This window comes from Pseudorca crassidens, chromosome X, assembly GCF_039906515.1.
Source record: "Pseudorca crassidens isolate mPseCra1 chromosome X, mPseCra1.hap1, whole genome shotgun sequence".
In the NCBI taxonomy this organism is placed as follows: domain Eukaryota; kingdom Metazoa; phylum Chordata; class Mammalia; order Artiodactyla; family Delphinidae; genus Pseudorca; species Pseudorca crassidens.
The window spans coordinates 128720903-128740604 of NC_090317.1; the positions used below are offsets into that span (position 1 = coordinate 128720903).

The 19702-nt window shown below is 39.8% G+C and overlaps 1 protein-coding gene across 1 annotated transcript in view; it reads left to right on the top strand.

The window, feature by feature from the left end:
* LOC137216944 (anosmin-1-like) overlaps positions 1-19702 on the top strand; it is a 190082-nt gene that overhangs the window by 34943 nt on the left and 135437 nt on the right. Inside the window, exon 2 of the mRNA XM_067723069.1 lies at positions 2157-2204. Coding sequence (XP_067579170.1) covers positions 2157-2204 — 48 coding nt within the window. The remainder of the gene's footprint in view (positions 1-2156; positions 2205-19702) is intronic.

Sequence of the window (19702 nt, forward strand, 5' to 3'; positions counted from 1 at the left end):
CTAAAATTGCAGCGATTCAGCAGTTTGGGGGAGTTAAGACTGTAAAGGGGAAAGTTAGGGCCGTATGGTGCAGAGATTTCATAGCTAAAGCCTTACTGTGGGACTGAGATCTACAGCTGAGTGAGTTTTAGATAGGAGAGGAAAATTTCTAATCCTAAACAGTTGGGATCTACCCAGTGGTTTGGGGAATCCTGTATTATTAAGATACATTACTGTGAATGGAAGAGCAAATACCCGTACAATGGAATGTGACAACGAAAAAGAATGAAGTATTGACCTATATGGCAATGTGGATGAAGCAAAAATAGTATATCATTTAACACAATGTAAAACATGATGAAATGAAAGAAGTCGGACACAGAAGACTACATATTGTATGATTCCGTTTATAACAAGTGTCCAGAGTAGGTAAATTTATAGAGAAAGAAAGTACGTTCGTGGTGGCCAGGACCTGGGTGGAAGGACTGCTAATGGGTACTGCTTTCTGTCAGGGGTGATGAGAAAGTTCAGAAATTAGTGGTGATGGTCGCACAACCTTTCTTCTGAGAACCATTGAGTTATATAAGTAACTTTTGTGTTTGTGAATTATATATCAATAAACGTGTAATAAGAGTATTTTTCAAAAGATATATTATTGGTTCAGTGTTCTTTTAACTGCAAACAAAGGTGATACTATTCTATTCATACCGATGTTCTTAAAAGCTTAGGCATTCATATACAGGAAATGGACTACTTTATCTCATACCCAACCTTGAACTTCAAAGAACAGGAGGCCACAGCATCTTAATTTTTGGATGACTGTTTCTGTTATCTGTTACAACCACGCCAGCCTAGAACAATCTGATGTAAATATCACAGTCCAACCATCACCAAAATTTTAGTCATGTGGAATGACAAGTTTCAAGCAGGAATTCAAATACTAGGGAATAAATCATAGTCCTACAAAGCTATAGTCAAAAAGATACACGCACCCCTATCTTCATAGCAGCACTATTTACAATAGCCAAGACATGGAAGCAACCTAAGTGTCCATCAACAGATGAATGGATACGGAATATGTGGTACATGTATACAATGGAATACTACTCGGCCATAAAAAAGAAGGAAACAATGCCATTTGCAGCAACGTGGGTGGACCTAGAGATTGACATACTAAGTGAAGTAAGTCAAAGGCAAATACCACAGGATATCACTTATATGTAGAATCTAAAATGTGACACAAATGAACTTATCTACAAGACAGAAACAGACTCACTGACATAGAGAACACACTTGTCGTTGCCAAGGGGGAGGGGTGTTGGGGACGGGAAGGATTGGGAGTTTGGGGTTAGGAGATGCAAACTATTGTATATAGAGAATGGATAAACAGCAAGGTCTTACTGTAGAGCACAGGGAACTATATTCAATATCCTGTGATAAACCATACTGGAAAAGAATATGAAAAAGAATGTATATATTTGTATAACTGAATCACTTTGCTGGACAGCAGAAATTAACACATTGTAAATCAACTATAGTTCAATAAAATAAATTTTAATAAACAAATAAATCCTAGTCCTAGTATTTGGTACATGTTGAGTAACTGTCAAGCTGTGCGAAGTAGATTGTGTCTCACTTAGTTATCCCACTGACCTCATGCAGGAGATATTGTCCTTATGCTTTACAGACAGATACAGACTGAGGGACAGACATAGTAATTCCCTTGTCCAGAGTCACACATCCCAGTGAAAGGGAAAGAGGAGGTTTTTCCCATGGGATTTGACGTCCAGGCTCAAACACTTATTACTGAATTGGTTAAAATTGAAAGCCTCCAGGATGCCAACTTGTAAATTTACCACAGCTACTTACTATAGAAGAACCGTCTAGCGGTCATTTTCCTGTTGGTCTGTATTCTGTTGCTCAGCACACCCGAGAGACGGCTCAGACACTTTTCCTTTTGAAACACCTTGAAATCTTCATTATTTTATATGTATTTGTATCATAAAGTCAAGGGCAAAAAATGATATCCTGTTTTAGGAAGAGGGACATATATCAGGGTGGCAAAATTGGTCTTTCATTAATGCAAGTATTTTAAAATTATATTAATACACACAGGTGTATGCAGATTTCAAATAGAAAATTATTTAATGAGTCAATATTTCTTTTTCTTTTTGCAGAACAACGGTTCCCTGGTGTGGTGCCAGAATCACAAGCAGTGTTCTAAGGTACGTTCCCTACAACTGTATCAGTATTTTAAAGAACGTTTCATTTTGTAATAACTGTTAGAGTCACAGGACGTTGCCAGGCTAGTACAGAGAGATCGCATGTACTCTTCACTCATTTCCCACCAGCGGTTACCCTTTACGTATATGTAGAACAATACCACAAGCAGAAAATCGCCTCGGTACAACGTATGTATATAGTTCTGTGAGATTTTATCACATGTGTGGACTTAGTTAGTGTAGCCACCACTGCAATCAAGATACATATATCGACATTACTGATACTACCTTATTTCTCTCTTTATTCTCTAATTATTTCAATCAAAAGTATTTTTAAGGAGAAAACATCTTCTGATTACACGAGAAGATTTCATGCATTCTCCTTACACCTAAGTTGTTTTGTATGCGTTTATTGTGTTTGTGTGTGGGAATTGCTCATTCGCTAATCGGATTCTTGAAGCAGTCTCTTTTCTATCTTTGAGTACTTCTTGTTGCACACACATGCTCTCAAGTTATCATTATACTCATTCATAGGTTTCATAGCATAGATTTCTTACCTCAGTCCCCAAACATCACCATCTTTAAATATATTTATATGTTTATAGAGAGAGTATATATGTACGTATATGCTTCAGCTCCAGTCTCAAAGTCGGTTTTATTCAGATTATATAAGTGAATAAAGTTTAAACTTGCTATCAATACTGCAGCACTTTGGGATTGTAATAGCATTTGATGAGATTTCTTTCATGGTTACGACTATTAGACCGAAAATTGAAGCATTCCTTGATTTTACAACCAAAATTTCATCTGAGCAAATGCACAATAATATGAAACAGCATATTTATGAAGCACATTATTAGTTTGAAAGGTCTTTCAAACAAATTATCTCAAAGTAAACGGTTGTAGAATAATGTTCCTAAACCTAAAACTTCACTATAATGATACATTCTGACATTCACTCATGCGTTGTGTCATTTACTCCGCATGAGCGTTATTAAAAACAGAACAGAATTATTTATGTGAATGTGAAATTATTTGGTGAAAACAAACTTTGCTTAGTTCTGACTCTCTGGATCCTGGGCAGAAATGAAATGTCTGGTTTATGATCCTTTAACTCTTTTTATATAATATCATACATATTTGCTCTGATAAGATATTTTCTGGTTATCTATTATATTCATTGTTCTTCAATTGGTGTTTTGGGTAATTTGTTTATGTCATCACTGCAGGGGAGGATATATATGTGTGTGTGTGTGTGTATGAATGTATGGCTATGAGGCTGACTAAATTTCATAAGTAGTATTTTTGTCCAGTTTTGTTAGTTGGGTATTACTTGAATGATAATTTGTTGTATCAGTATTATTTCTCACAAGCACCTCTTTTCTCCTTATGCCATCAAGAAATTAATTTTTTTTTACACTTGAAATTTGAATGGGACACGTTCATTTAAACTGCTTTTAAAATATCCTAATTAAAGAACATTGCAGCCCTAGGGAATACAGATTGTTAAACCATGTTTTGTAATTGAATGATCAAGGCTGACCTGAGCGACTGAACTTGACAAGAAAAGAAATCAATTCCTTTTGCCTGAAAGCAGAAATGAATCAGTAAGTCATAGATAACTTCAACAGAAACTTTGAAATATATTACAAAGCCAACATAAATTTAAGGGTTGTCTTTAGTCCGAATACTTGGGGATGAATCTTACATGTTAATCAAAGTTTATGTCTTTTGGATATTATCACCATGGGATACATTTGCAGATAATTACAGTTTGCACTTCTTCTGAGATTCATGAAGCATTGTGTAGGCTTTTCCTTTGCTTTTCAGCTTAATGAGGTGAAGGGTGAGCAGTGGTAACTCCATTTTACACATGGGGAAATTCAGGCACATACGTATTGCATAATGTCCTGGAATCACTCAGCAAATCAGTAGAGGTAAACTAAAGTTTGGAATGCCATCTCCTAGGCTGTGTTGTATAGAGAGCAACAACTTGAAAAAACGTTTTGAGCAAATATTCGGACAGAAGAGTAAAAACACCTCATCAAATCAAGAAATGATGCTGATGATATAATTTTCTGAATATATATTAAAAGATAAAGTTTACATAATATTTTATAGAAAGTACACACTTTCTAATTAGTTCTCGTTGTGTCTGCAAAGCCCATCACCTTCAGGATCCCTCCAGAAGGTGAGTTCTTCTTCCCATCTAACTGCCTGCCTTGTCCAATCTGCCATCATCTCTTGCCTGGACCCATCCAGGAGCATCCTCTTGGGTCTCCCAGCTTCTACTCGACCCACGTAGCTGCTGGAAAGACCCTTTAAACATATCAGCTGAATCTTGCTGCTGTGTGCCTCACACCTTTTAATATCTTCCTACCTCACTCAGTCTAAAACGTCGGCCCTGTCTTGTCTGCCTGTGCTCTCTCTCCAACTTTCTCCTCTGCTTTACCCCCATCAAGCCTGCTTTTCCCTCCACCAGAAGGCTCCTTCCGCAGTCACCCAGCTCACCGCACCCCATTCACGTCTCAGCACAAATGCCACCTTCTCAGCCTTGCCTTCCCAGGTCACCTCCCACCCATTTACACACTTCCTCGGCCTTATTATACCCGCACGACATTATACAGTTGTTCCTTTATCTCTGAGAGTCTGTCTCCTTCACCAGGAAGTAAGCTCCGAGGGGCATCGACTGAGTTGTCTTTGTTCATTGTGGTATTTTCAAGCCTAGAATGGAGTTTGGCACAGAGTAGTTGCTCACCAAATATTTGTGAATGAATCCATGAATGAAGTCCATACAGTACATTTTCTTCCTCCCCCAAAGTACGTCATTACTGTATTACCTTCAGGAAAAAGGTTATAATCCATTTTGTATCCATGTAACTTAGCATGATTATTTATTATTAATTAGGAAAATCTTCCTCCTATAATGAAGCCAGTACTATGAAGTCAGGGGTCTTTGGCATCATTTAGCTCCTAGATGATGTAGAGCAGTGACTTACTGTCCTGCATGGTTTGAGGCCAGTGGTTCTCAAGCTGGAGCGATTCTGCTCCCAAGGGGACATTTGGCAATGGCGGGAGACGTTTTTGGTCGTCACTACTGGCATCTAGTGGGTGGAGGTCAGGAATGCTGACAAACTACAGGACGCCCTCACAGTGAAGAAGCTCCAAGCTCAGTGGTGCCGAGGGAGGTTGAAGAACCCTGGTCTGTGCATTTTGCGAGTTATAAAGGAATTGAAGAACACACTCCTATTCTCAGCAGTTTTACTTTATTATATGAAGGAAAATAAACATATAATTTACCGAGCATGTGGTATGCGCCAAGCACCTTTTCAGGGGCTCATTATATGTTAGGAATTCTAATGCTCATCATATACAATTTCTTTATTTTTATTTATTTATTTATTTTTGGCTGCGTTGGGTCTTCGTTGCTGTGCACGGGCTTTCTCTAGTTGCGGGGAGCGGGGACTACTCTTCGTTGCAGTGCGCGGACTTCTCATTGTGGTGGCTTCTCTTGTTGTGGAGCACGGGCTCTAGGCACGCAGGCTCAGTAGTTGTGGCTCGCGGGCTCTAGAGCACAGGCTCAGTAGTTGTGGCGCATGGACTTAGTTGCTCCGCGGCATGTGGGATCTTCCGGACCAGGGCTCAAACCCATGTCCCCTGCATTGGCAGGCGGATTCTTAACCACTGCGCCACCAGGGAAGTCCACGTCATATACAATTTCTGTTAAAGGCCAGATAGTAAATATTTCCATCTTTGTAGCCCATAAAGTCTCTGTGACAACTACTCATGTGGCCACTGTAGCCTGAAATCAGTGATAGATAGTCCCTAAACAAAGGACAGTGGCTGTGTTCCAGTAAAGCTTTATGTGTGGACACTGGAATCTGAATTTCATGTAATGTTCATGTCATGAAATTTTATTATCTTTCCCAACCATTAAAAAATGTAAGAACCATTCTTTGCCTGCTGGCTGTACACAAACAAGTGCCCGGCTGGACTTGCCCATTTGCCAGAGTTTGCCGTTGCATTCACATATGCAAAATCAGTCAAAAACAAAACAGTACAGTTGCATTTGTCTCTCAGTACAAAGACATATCTTGGTGTATTCAAACTAAAAAATGGACAGTTTCTAGCCTCCTGTGTGGAACATTTTTGGTCAGCTTGAGAGGATTCGTTGAATGAATGAATGGTAAACAACAGTAAGAAAACATCAAATCACAATTAATTTTTGAAAATTCAGTGTTAAAACGCAATTATTAGAGCCAGTAAAAATTGTGGAGCGCTTCAAGATGGGCAAAATATGGCTGGATGTCCCCTCTTGCACCCTTGCAGGCTATCTGCGTTGCTCATCGTCTTTGAGCTATTTTGTTACTCTGTAAACGTAGAAGGCTGGTAATAATGCAGGTGATGCTTGTCCACGGAAATGCAAATGGTTGTGTGCAGTGTAGTGCGTTGATGCTTCCCGCATCAATAGACCATTTTGCATCTAGTTGTATATCCATTCTAGCATTTGTTTTTGGGTGAATATATTTATATTTCTTGGATTTCTCCTTTGAACCAGTAACATACTACTGGTTCTTGCAGTATTTCATGAGTTAAATCGTGGACACTTGTTCATTTTATATTTGCATGCGAGTCATGCATTTACTTTATAAAATAAGCATCCTTTGACCTTATGCTGCTCAGTTACCTTTCTAAGCATTGCATCCAAGAATGACGTTCTTGTTGACACGCACCCCTGTCTGGGAGCAGGCATGCTCATCCTTCTCCTTTTGGGTGTTATAACTCACTCACCCGACTTTTGTTTCCCATTTGGTTGTGAGGATTTGAGTTGAAAAGCAGTAATTTAGGGCTCAATCTTGGTGCGGTGGCGTGTTGCTTTGATCTCAGTGGGAGTTCGGTTCTTATAAGGGCTCTAACTCCAGATTCTTAGTGATTTTGCAGGTTTATTCAGAGCCAGGTTTCGAGGTGAGGAAGATTGGTTTTGCTTGTATGAACATCTGGGCAGTTTCATTTGACATCTCTGAAACTTATCGGATAAAGGTCAAACCCCAGAAACATAACTGAATGTGACTGTTGAAGGTTTTTGGGTTGTGTTAGATGCCTTCTGTGATTTATGTGGTAATGACTTTAAATCCATAGAGCCCCAGGAAAATACATCTTAAGGAGGAAAATGAAAACTCAGGCACCCATGGAAATGCGCTATGTCCAAACACGCAAAGAACCAAAGTTGAACAGTTAATTTTTTGTAATATTCTAGTGTACAACAGTTTGAAAGTTCAGTTGTTTTATATCCTTTCAAACATTTAAAGCCTATTGTAATACTTACTGACATTCATACAGTTTTCCCTGACTTTGTGTAATCGACTTCAAGGACAAAGTTGACGTGTACTGAGCGTCTCTTGTCCAACATATTGATATCTTTTGGGAGGTACCAGTTATTCCATAGGCAAAGCCACCATTGACATTGATTGTCAAGAGAAGTTGTAGGATTGTGCCACTGGAGGAGTAGAAGACTTCTCCAGTGTTAAAATTAATTCCCTTTATTTTGGATACCAATGTTATTATGTCCATAAGTAACGATCATGATGTTATTTCTAAGTAAATGGGATGTGATAATCTAGGAAGAGAGAAATAATCTCTTTCCTTAAACCAGTGGAATGAAAATGTGTATGGAATGCGTATGAAAAGAAATGGTGAGGCGTGTGAAAGTTTGGCTACTGTTCTTTTGAAATACCAGTCTGTACATGCATTATTGTACTAGCATGATGAATAAAAATTGTCAAAGGCACATTTGTTAGACTATCCTATAACATCATGCCAGTAAATGGCATAATTTTAAGTACCCCAAAGACCATGATGTGCTTCTGTGCTAACCAAGAGATGAAGTCTCTCCTCCGGGACACCTGAGCTCTTGGATTTCCGGGTCTCCATGCAGCTGGAAAGTCACATCCTCAGCAGCCTTGAGTTAGGGGTCCATGTGTAACTACATTCTCAAGTACTCCATCCAGTGTCACTGTAGGGGAACATTCAAGTCGGTATCATCTCTGAGGTGAAGGCAGAAATGGAGAAAAAAAGAGAGAACAAAGTGAGAGAATGTGGAACAACAGATAAAAACAAAAAGAACGTACAAATGGGGGAGCTAAACGAGTCCCTAGTTTCAGAACTTCCTTTCTGGAGTGCTGAGTGCTGGGGTTTCTGAGAATCAGCGAAGGCTCCCAGCAGCGTCCCTGCTAGGGCTCAGGCAGGTGGATCGGTGAGTTGATGGTTTTAACAATGAGAGATTTGCCATCTGTCACCGCCTCCTGGAATGCAAGCTCACAGCCCTAATTGGAGCCTTCAGCATGGAAGGCAGCCTGAGCTGGTGTCACTGACTTGCTTTCCCTCACACCGTCATTCTTATGGTAAGTGTTTTCTGCCCCCATGCTGGGAACTTTTATCAAACATATTAGTGTGCTTTGGGGCGATCATTAGCCATCAGTAGCTGGAACATTCCAGGGTGTTTTTTAGCCTGGAAACTAGCCTGTGTGCTGCAGTAACTTGCAAAACTTGGCCAGGCTCATAGCACCATCAATATTTAAGGAAAAGAACAGGTTCTTATTTGGATTTAAATCCAACATGTGACATGTTAATAGCCCAGCGTGTTTCTGATTTTCCATATCGGTTTTTATGGATGTGAAAGACTTCCACCTGCTGTAAACTTCAAAGCAAAGACATGTGGAGGGGAAAAGGACCTCTGTCTAAGTCTCTATCCTCACCCCTTCCTCAGCTCTTCCTATCAGTTTCTCCTTCCATCTGATGAAAGAAGATGCAAACGAAATCTCTTATTTGGTTCATGACTGAGGAGGGGTTCCCTGAAAGCTGGCTTTAGAAAGGGAATGCATTTTGAACATATGAAACACATATACGTCAGGATCCCTCACATGGTGATAATGGTCTGACAAACGTTTTGAAGTTGTAATGTATTCATCAGAAGGCACACAGAGGAGCCGGGATGAGCTCCGATTGCTTGAAGATGCTGGGTTTGAGCTGGCAACTGGCAAAGAGGACCAGTGTCGATTGAAGGATGGGCATGGTTATGTTTCAGAAAGAAGATAGACTTGGACCTCAGTAAGCTGGGGAGGGCAGGATTTGTGGGCACTGAATACGTCATTGTGCTGAGTTGCCCTGCCTTCTCCAAGAAGTAGTCTCCCCTGAGGTGAAAACTCTCACTTGAATTTAGGGGTAGAGGGTCAGCATTTGCTTTTCTGTGTTCATGATTGTAACCCCATCCTGTAGGTAGTCCTTGACATGGGGGTCAAGTTGTTCTACCTAATCATACACGGGAGTTCCTCTTAGAAGCCTAATATGTGTTGGTACATGGTCTGTCTTGGAAACACTATTGCTCAATGTTTGTAAAAGAACAGTTGTTATAGGGAAATAAATCTAGGTATTAATTTCAACTCTGTTTTTACTAGCTGACACTCTCTTTACTAGGAGATGCTCTTGTGTCTAATTTGCCTAAAGAAGGAATATAGGCTAATTATTTGAAAAATTAATTTTCCTTTCTGAAGATTTCTCTCTTTTGATCTATTTGATGTGGAGGAACTTCCTTCATCCTATAAATAATCACATTCAGTTACCTTAGTATATTTGTTTTCTAATCTTTGGGGTCATAGGACTTTCTGTAAGATTCATTGCTCAAAGTATGATGTTCTTTGGGTGATGTTGTTACTGAACCAGACTTGGGTCTGATTGCCCGTGCACTAAACCCAATCTACTGACGCTGGGTTGTGGGGAAGGGAAGTGTAGTGTTGATTGCAAGGCCAAGAGAGGAGTATGGGCGGCTCGTGCTCAAAAGACCCAAACTCCCTGATGGCTTTCAGGGAAACGTTTTTAATGGCTCTGTGAGGAGAAGGGCTGCAGGTGTACGATCAGCTTGTGGACATAATTTTGATTGGTTGGTGGTGAGGTAACCTGGTGGTATTTTGGGAGTCAACGTCATCAACCTTCTGGTTCCAGCTGGTCTGGGGTCTACGTGCTTGTGATCAACATGAAGTTAACTTCTTCCACCTGGTGGGGGTTTCAGTATCTCCAAAACAGCCCAAGGACATGGCTCAGAATATTATCTATAGCCCTTGAGAAGGAAACAAACGTCCTTGCTTTTGTTTAATGGCTAAACTATTATTTTGTCTTGCCTGACTGTTTTCCTTTGTTTCTGCATTTTTCACTTCTCAGATTAAATTTGTTTTTTGGAACTCAGGGAAAGCCTAGGAGGCTAAAGTTTTTCTACAAACGAGAGGAATGCAGAGGACATGGGGGGATGGTCTGTCCTGGGAAGGTCCCATAGGGTGCTGCTTGGTTATATGAAGTGTGTGTGTGTGTGTGTGTGTGTGTGTGTGTGTGTGTGTGTGTGTGTGTGTGTGTTTAATGGCTAAGCTGGGCATTTGTTCTAAACTCTTTTTCAGCCTAAAATTACCATAGCTGTGCATGGGATCGACCATTGAGTTTGTACCTTTTGTTTTCTTCTGGGTTGGAAGAGAAAGTTTTTCCTAAGGAGGATCTTTATCAAGTACTCCCTTCATCTTCTTTGATGAGTGTCTAGGCAGAGTTAGGATGACGTTTTTATTCAAACAGTCATCCTCATTAGGACCTGTCATTTTTGCTGTGGATGTCAGAGCTAACAGCAGTTCTGCTGGCTGTGAAATGACAGTGACGTAGCAACAGGCCGCTGCTCTCCTGGTACTTGCCAAGAACTAGAATATCAAACCTTTGGTATCCTTGCAGTACCAAAAGGCACCAGAGAGAAACAGTATTTATACATGCCTGATAGATATATAGTTTCCAGATGCTGTACAATCCATGCTTCCGTGACAGGACTGACTATGTCCTTTCACAATCTCAAAATGGTCCTTTGACAAATGCCATTTACTGAATCCCATGTTGCTGCAATGCAGCCCGTGTAATATTCTCAGGAACTGTCTCACAAACCCAGTCACCGAGGCCACTCTGAGGAACTCGCCAAGGACAGCGGTCTGTCATTCCATGCCATCTTTAGGAGAAAACTTAGGAAAGCATTCATCGTGTCCACTTTATCAGTACTGATTATGCGTCCCTTAGAAACTGGTAGATATTTTAGCCTGTGGACACTGTGTTTTCCCCTTAGAACTGACTGTTAGAAAGCTGAATGGTAAATAAAATCACCTCCTTTAACAAGGTTACTGAAATTTATCCCGTGTATGTGGGAACTAGCTTTATCCTGACTCCAGTTTTTCTTTTCTCCTTTATCTTGTTTTTATCACACACGTAAGATTTGTTTTCTAGCTGTATCCTGTGGATCTCTGTAAATTATCTTGAATCCTTTTAGGAGTGAGAAAGGCAATAGATAAATCCATAAATCCCTGAAATAACAAATAACTAGAGAAATGCCCCATCGTGGCTGACACTTGCCTGGTACGTTGTTTAGTTTCCTGAACCATTTTATCCACAGTTTCATGGTTCACTGAGGTGAGATGACAAGACATCTATATTCCTAGCAGAGCTCTTTCAGCCGGTGCTGACAACTGGGGCTTCATGCCTTGGAAAGGAGCGAAGGTGGCCACTTGTCAGTTAGGTAATGGCTGTGCCTGGGCAAAAGAGAGAAGGAAATGCAGTTTAAGTTGTGAAACCGGGGGGTGCGTATGGACGTGTTCTGAGGGGGAATGAGGTAAGTGGAACAAAGGTGAAAAGCTTTTGTTTGTGAGCGCCTTTCGAGCCAAAGGGGTTTGGCCCTGTCTTCACAGATCTTAAGTCATAAATAGCAGAGGTCAAAGAATAGTCTTTAAAACCACACAATAAAGAAAGAACTTCTCTCAACTGGGTCTTTTCAGAGCAGAGCTACCAATGTGGGTGAGTTCATTTTCCATTCGCATGGGGGAGGCAGCGACTTAAAGTGTGCACTTTGTAAAGATGACCCTCCCTCCCTCCCTCCCTTCCTCTTTTCTTTCCTTCTTTCCTTCTTTCTCTCTATTATAGTATCTATTAGAGTAGCAAATGTTGATGTCTAGGAAGAACCTTCCCAATCTGCCTTAGGTTATGCGAGTTCCTCTTGAAAATTTTAGGCATAGAGTAACAGAAGTGGATGAACTGGGCATTTCACCTTCTTGAGCTACAGCAGAAATCCCACTCGGGCTACAGCCTGTGCATCTCCATGTGCTTTTCCTTACGCCAGTAGCTCAGTTCACATGGATGTTGATGTATATTCGTGTTGGAAGACGGGTCGCGGTAAGGCAGAGCTGAAGGGGAGACGTGTGCTGGTGGTCAGAAAACTGGGATCACGTGGCATTGCCTTATTAAACACTGGGCGTTTTAAGTAATTACAAGTGACGGATGCTGCGTCAGATTCCGCATGGGGAATGAGAACCGTGGAAGCTGCCTGGGCCAGGACGGGCCTTGCGCTGTGCAAGCGGAGGTCACCGGGTGTTCGGCCGCCTGCAGATGTGGCCGGTTCAGCCTTTCGTAGACGTTTCTCACGTGCCTTGGTGGCAGCTTTGTGGAGAGGGGCCGGGGAGCTGCCCGCTCTTCCTCCGGACGGGATGCAGCTCTTTTGGAGTCCATCTGCTGATGAAGGTGGGGCTCTGGAGGGCTGGGCGCCTCTGGGTTCTCACAGCTGCAAGGTTGAACTTGGGCGGTTGCAGATGAATGAGCCGCCTTTCCCAAGAGAAGCTGCATAATGGCTTCGGGACTATTAAGCTGTGAAGATTCGTGCGCTGGCGTTTGGGAGTGTGTGTTCCGCATCTTTTCCTGGGGGAGCGAGGGGGGCATGTGCGTTTTTGGCTTTTTACATCCAACTGTATGCACATTTTCCCTTTTTGTATGAGGAAATAATGCCTGCACTAAGGGTAAACCCTCCCCTCCTCCTAAATCCTGCCACAAAAAGATACTTATTAAGGCTGGCATTCTGAAGAACTAAATGCTTCTTTAACTTTGCTTTATCTGCTTCAGTGAGCACAGTGTACCGAGTCCGGGGAATTCACATTATGGCCGCGAGCCGCCCTCCCTATTCTCTGGGGCTCTTTGGGCGCAGAAATAATCCCTTCCTAGAAGCTTTTGAGAAAGGAACTGAACTATGCGGGCTAATCAACTGTAAATCTTGGCCATCCCCAAAGTATTGCATGAAGTTGCATCGCAAAGTGTTCCGATCACCAGGAAGCCTAATTTCAGGACCTAGGGCAAATTTGCAGCAAACATGTTGATGTGCTGTGTTTTAAAACTCTGGAATGCGGCTCCTTTCTGCAGCCATCCTCCGCCTTTGTTGTTTGCATCCTGTGTGTGTTTATTTCCTTTCTTTGTCGTTTGGAGACAAAAAGACAATGAAACTCCTTAGAACTTTTGTTTTCCAACTGGTAATGGAGAATATTATAAGGAGAAGTGAACTCTGATGGAACGTTGAATTACAAACGCTCGGAGGCTTTTCTAGATGACTTCTAAGTCATTTTCTGCTCAGTCAGGGGACAATATTGGGGAGGAAAAAAATAACCTAGGTTGGGAGAGTCACATCTGCAGGCCTCTGTGAGCCACCGTGCTGCAGTCCCCCGTGTCATCACAGTAGCTGTCATTCTGCTGAGAGGTTGTGTCTTGCTCAGGACGAACGCAAAGCTAGGTCGCCTGCATTCTCCTTGGACCTAAGATAGTATCAACAATGCATTTATAGTAACATAAAGCAAGCCTTAAGACACTTAATGTATAGAGGTGAAGGCTGTCTTTCTGAATCACTGGAATCGAATGGAAATGGGACAGTGGCATTTGCTCTCTTTTGGAAGGCAGAATGAGAACTTCATTTTTGGCCAATGAAATGTCCCTTCTTTACCTGCCTCATTCTTCCCGATATTCCTCCGTCTATACGTGCACAGACCACTGCCATTATTCCTATCCTGAGATGTGGATTCAGCTCCATACCGATCATTTCTGATTTACGGTCCTTTAAAAACCCTTTAAGTTGCTGTGTCCTCATTGAGACACATTTCTTCGGCCCTTTGCATGAGAGGTGGTGAGCATCACGTGGAGAGTCTGGTCTTTGGGCTCCAGGGCTGAGGGTGTGACTTACAAGCTCTGTGACCTGGACCAAGTTGCCTCTTTGCCTTCTCCAAACCTGTCCCTCACCCTGGATTCTGTATAGTAATTAAAAACATGGATATTCACTCAACCACTCAACCTAAAACTCACAATTCTCCTTAGTGCCAGCCTCTCCTTTACCTTTATACCCATCCTTCCGCAAAGTTCTCCAGTTTCATGCCTCAAGCTAATTTGCCCTCCTCTCTGCTGTAACTCACACATGTATTGTCCTTGAAATATACTTGTCTCATGGCCTCTATTTTCTCTGTCTTTCTACTATTTTATGCCTCCCAACTTCTTAGAGCAATGCTTCTCAAACATTAGCATGCTTAAGCGTCTCCTGGTGAGCTTACTCGAGTACAGATTCCTGGGTCCCACCTCCAAAGACTCTGATTCAGTAGGTCTGGGTTGGGGTTTGAGAGTCTGTGTTTCTAAGAGACTTCCAGTGGATTCTGGCGTTGCTGGTCCAGGGTAGCTGCAAGTTTCTCACCATTAAGTCTGATGATAGCTGTAGGTACTTTTGTAGATAGTCTGTATCAAGTTGAGAAAGTTTCCCTCTATTCCTAATTTACTGAAAGTCTTTATCATGAATGAGCGTCAGATTTTGTTAAATGGTTTTCCTGCATCTATTAATATAATCATGTGATTTTTCTCTTTTAGCATCTTATCGTTATGGATTACATTAATTGATGTTTGAATGTTGAACCAGCATTGCATTCAATGCTGGAATAAATCCCTGTTGGTCAAATGTTGTGAATTCTTTTTATACAGTTTTGGATTTGGTTTGCTAATATTTTCTTGAGGATTTCTGCATCTGTGTTCATGAGAGATAATTTTCTACAGCTTTCTTGTAATGTCTTTGTCTTGGTGTGGGTATTAGGGTCACGTTGGCCTCATAGAATGAGTGAGGAATTAATCCCTCTGCTGCTATCCTCTGAAAGAGACGGTAGAGAATTAGTATAATTCCTTCCTTAAATGTTTGGTAGAATTCACCAGTGATCCCGTGTGGGCCTGGTGCTTTCTGTTTTTGAAGGTTATTAATTATTGCTTCAATGTCTTAACATAGATACAAGCATATTCAGATCATTGCTTCATGTGTGAGTTTTGGCACGTTGTATCTTTTAAGGAATTAGTCGATTTCGTCTAGGTTATTGAATTTTGGGGCATAGAGTTGTTCGTAGTATTCCTTTATTATACTCTAAATTTCCATGTGATCCATAGTGATGTCCCCTCTTTCATTTCTGATATTAATAATTTGTGTCCTCTCTCTTTTTCTTTGTTAGCCTGACTGGAGGCTTAATGATTTTATTGATCTTTTTAAAGAAACAGCTTTTGGTTTTGTTGATTTTCTTTATGGATTTCCTGTTTTTAATTTCATTTATTTCTGTTCTAATTCTTTTTTCTTCTCCTCACTTTGGATTTAATTTGTTCCTTCTTTTCTAGTTTTGTAAATCGGAAACTTAGAGTATTGATTTCAGATCTTTCTTTTCTAATATAACAGTCAATGCTATATGTTTTTCTTTAAGTACTGATTCCCCTACATGCCACAGATTTTGAAAAGTTGTGTTTTTATGTTCATTTAGTTGAAAATAATTTTGAATTACTTTTGAGATTTCTTCTTTGACCCATGTGTTATTTAGAAATGTGTTGTTTAATCTCCATATGTTTGGGGGTTTTCCAGTGATCTTTCTGTTATTAATTTCTAGTTTTCATTCCATTGTGATCTGGGAGCAGACATTGTATGACATCTCTTCTTTTAAATTTGTTATAGTGTATTTTATGGCCCAGAATGTGGCCTGTCTTCATGAGTATTCCATGTGAGCTTGAGAAAAATGTGTATTGTGCTGTTGTTGGATGAAGTAGTCTATAGATGTCAATGATACACAGTTGACTGTTGGTACTGTTGAGTTCAACCATATCTTCACTGATTTTCTGCCTGCTGGATCTGTACATTGCTGAGAGAGGGGTGTTGAAGTCTACAGCTATGATAGTGATTGCACCTATTTCTCCTTGTGGTTCTGTTTGGGCTTGTCTCATGGAGTTTGTTAAGAACCGTTACGTCTTCTTGGAGAATTGATCCCTTTATCATTATGTAATGTTCTTTTTTTATCCCTGATAATTTTCTTTGCTTTGAAGTCTGCTCTGTCTGAAATTAATATAGCTACTCATGCTTTCTTATGATTAGTATTAGCATACGTTTAATCTATATGTGACTGTATATTTAAGGCACACTTCTTATAGACAACATATAGTTGGGTCTGGTTTTTTGATTCATTCTGACAATCAATGTCTTTTAATTGGTACATTTAGACTATTGACATTCAAAGTGATTATTGATTTAGTTGGGTTAATATCTATCATTTGATACTATTTTGTTTGTTGCTGTTCTTTGTTCCTACTTTTTGTGTTTTTTTAAAATTGAAGTCTAGATGATTTACAGTGATTCAGGTGTATAGCAAAGTCGTTCAGTTTTGTAGATAGATAGAGATATTCTTTTTCAGATTTTTCCTGTTGTGGGTTATTACAAGATATTGAATATAGCTCCCTGTGCTATACTTAGGTCCTTGTTGTTTACCCGTTTTACATGTACTAGCATGTATCTCTTAATCCCAAACTCCTAATTTATCCTTCCCACCCCTTCCCCTTTGGTAACCATAAGTTTGTTTTCTATGTCTATGAGTTTATTTCAGTTTTGTAAATTTGTATTATTTTTTTTAGATTCTACAGTTAAGTGGTATCTTGATATTTGTATACTCTGACTTCACTTAGTATGATAATCTCTAGGTCCATCCATGTTGCTGCAAAGCATTATTTCGTTATTCTTTTATGACTAATATTCCACTGTGTATATATACCACATCTTCTTTATCCATTTATCTGTCAGTGGGCACTTAGGTTGCTTCCATGTCCTGGCTATTGTGAATAGTGCTGAAATGAACATTGGGGTGCATGTATCTTTTCGAATTATGTTTTTTTCCAGGTGTATGCCCAGGAGTGGGATTGCTGGGTCCTATGGTAATTCTGTTTTTAGTTTTTTGAGGGACTTCCATACTGTTCTCCATAGTGGCTGTATCAATTTACATTCCCACCAACAGTGTAGGAGGGTTCCTTTTTCCCCACGCCCTCTCCAGCATTTGGTGTTTGTAGATTTTTTGATGATAGCCATTCTGACCAGTGTGAGGTGGTACCTAATTGTGGTTTTGATTTGCATTTCTTTAATAATCAGGGATGTTGAGCATCTTTTCATGTGCCTGTTGGCCATGTGTATGTCTTCTTTGGAGAAATGTCTATTTAAGTCTTCTGCCCATTTTTTGATTGGGTTTTTTTTTATTTTTTTATTTTTATTGAGCTGTGTAAGCTGTTTGTATATTTTGGAAATTAAGCCCTTGTCTGTCACATTGTTTGCAAATATTTTCTCCCATTCTGTGGGTTGTCTTTTCATTTTGTTTATAGTTTCCTTTGCTGGGCAAAAGCTTTTAAGTTTCATTAGGTCTCACTTGTTTATTTTTGCTTTTGCTTCCATTACTCTAGGAGAAGGATCCAAAAAAATATTGCTGCGATTTATGTCAGAGTGTTCTGCCTATGTTTTCCTCTAGGAGTTTTATAATATCCAATCTTACATTTAGGCCTTTAATCCATTTTGAGTTTATTTTTGTATATGGTGTTAGAGAACATTCTAATTTCATTCTTTTACATGTAGCTGTCCAGTTTTCCCAGCACCACTTATCGAAGAGACTGTCTTTTCTCTGTTGTATGTTCTTGCCTCCTTTGTCATAGATTAATTGACCACAGATGCGTGGGTTTATTTCTGAGCTGTCTATCCTGTTCCATTGATCTATGCGTCTGTTTTTGTGCCAGTACCATACTGTTTTGATGACTGTAGCTTTGTAGTATATTCTGAAGTCAGGGAGTGTGATTCCTCCAGCTTAGTTCTTCTTTCTCAAGATTATTTTGGCTCTTCGGGGTCTTTTATGTTTTCACACAAATTTTCAAATATTTTGTTCTCGTTCTGTGAAAAATGCCATTGGTAATTTGATAGGAATTGCACTGAATCTGTAGATTGCCTTGGGTAGTATGGTCATTTAAATAATATTGATTCTTCCAATCCAAGAACATGGTGTATCTTTCCGTTTGTTTGTGTCAATTATAGTTTTTGGAGTATAGGTCTTTTGCCTCCTTAGGTAGGGTTATTCCTAGGTACTTTATTCTTTTTGATGCAATGGTAAGTGGGATTGTTTCCTTAATTTCTCTTTCTGATAGTTCATTGTTAATGTTCAGAAATGCAACAGATTTCTGTACATTAATTTTGTATCCTGCAGCTTTACCAAATTCATTGATGAGCTCTAGTAGTTTTCTGGTGGCGTCTTTAGGATTTTCTATGTAAAGTATCATGTCATCTGCAAACTGTGACAGTTTTATTTCTTTCTTTCCAGTTTGGATTCCTTTTATTTCTTTTTCTTCTCTGATTGCTGTGACTAAGACTTTCAAATCTATGTTGAATAAAAGTGCTGAGAGTGGGCATCCTTGTCTTGTTCCTGATCTTAGAGGAATTCTTTCAGTTTTTCAGTATTGAGTATGATGTTAACTGTGGGTTTGTCATATATGGCCTTTATTATGTTGAGGTGTGTTCCCTCTATGCCCACTTTCTGGAGAGTTTTTATCATAAATGAATGGGGAATTTTATCAAATGCTTTTTCTGCATCTATTGAGATAATCATATGGTTTTTATTCTTCAATTGGTTAATGTAGTGTATCAAATTGATTTATTTGTGGATATTGAAAAATCCTTGCATCCCTGGGATAAATCCCACTTGATCAAGGTGTATGATCCTTTTAATGTATTGTTGGATTCAATTTACAAGTATTTTGTTGAGGAATTTTGCATCTATGCTCATCAGTGATATTGGCCTGTAGTTTTCTTTTTGTGGTATCTTTTTCTGGTTGTGGTATCAGAGTGATAGTGGCCTCGTAAAGTGAGTTCAGAAACATTCCTTCCTTTGCAATTTTTTGGAATTCTTTGAGAAGTACTGTTGTTACCTCTTTTCTAAATGTTTGGTAGAATTTGCCTGTGAAGGCATGTGGTCCTGGACTTTTTTTTGTTGGGAGTTTTTAAATTACTGATTGAATTTCAGTACTGGTAATTGGTCTGTTCATATTTTCTATTTCTTCCTGGTTTAGTCTTGAGAGATTGTACCTTTCTAAGAATTTTGTCCATTTCTTCTAGCTTATCCATTTTATTGGCATAGAGTTGCTCATACTAGTCTGGTGATCCCTTGTGTTTTTGAGGTGTCAGTTGTAACTTCTTTTTTCATTTCTGATTTTATTGATTTGGGCCCTCTCCCTTGTTTTCTTGATGAGTCTGGCTAAAGCATTTTATGATTCTAGTTTGTCTCCTTTTTTAGCATATTAGTTATACTTTTTTTTTCTACTTT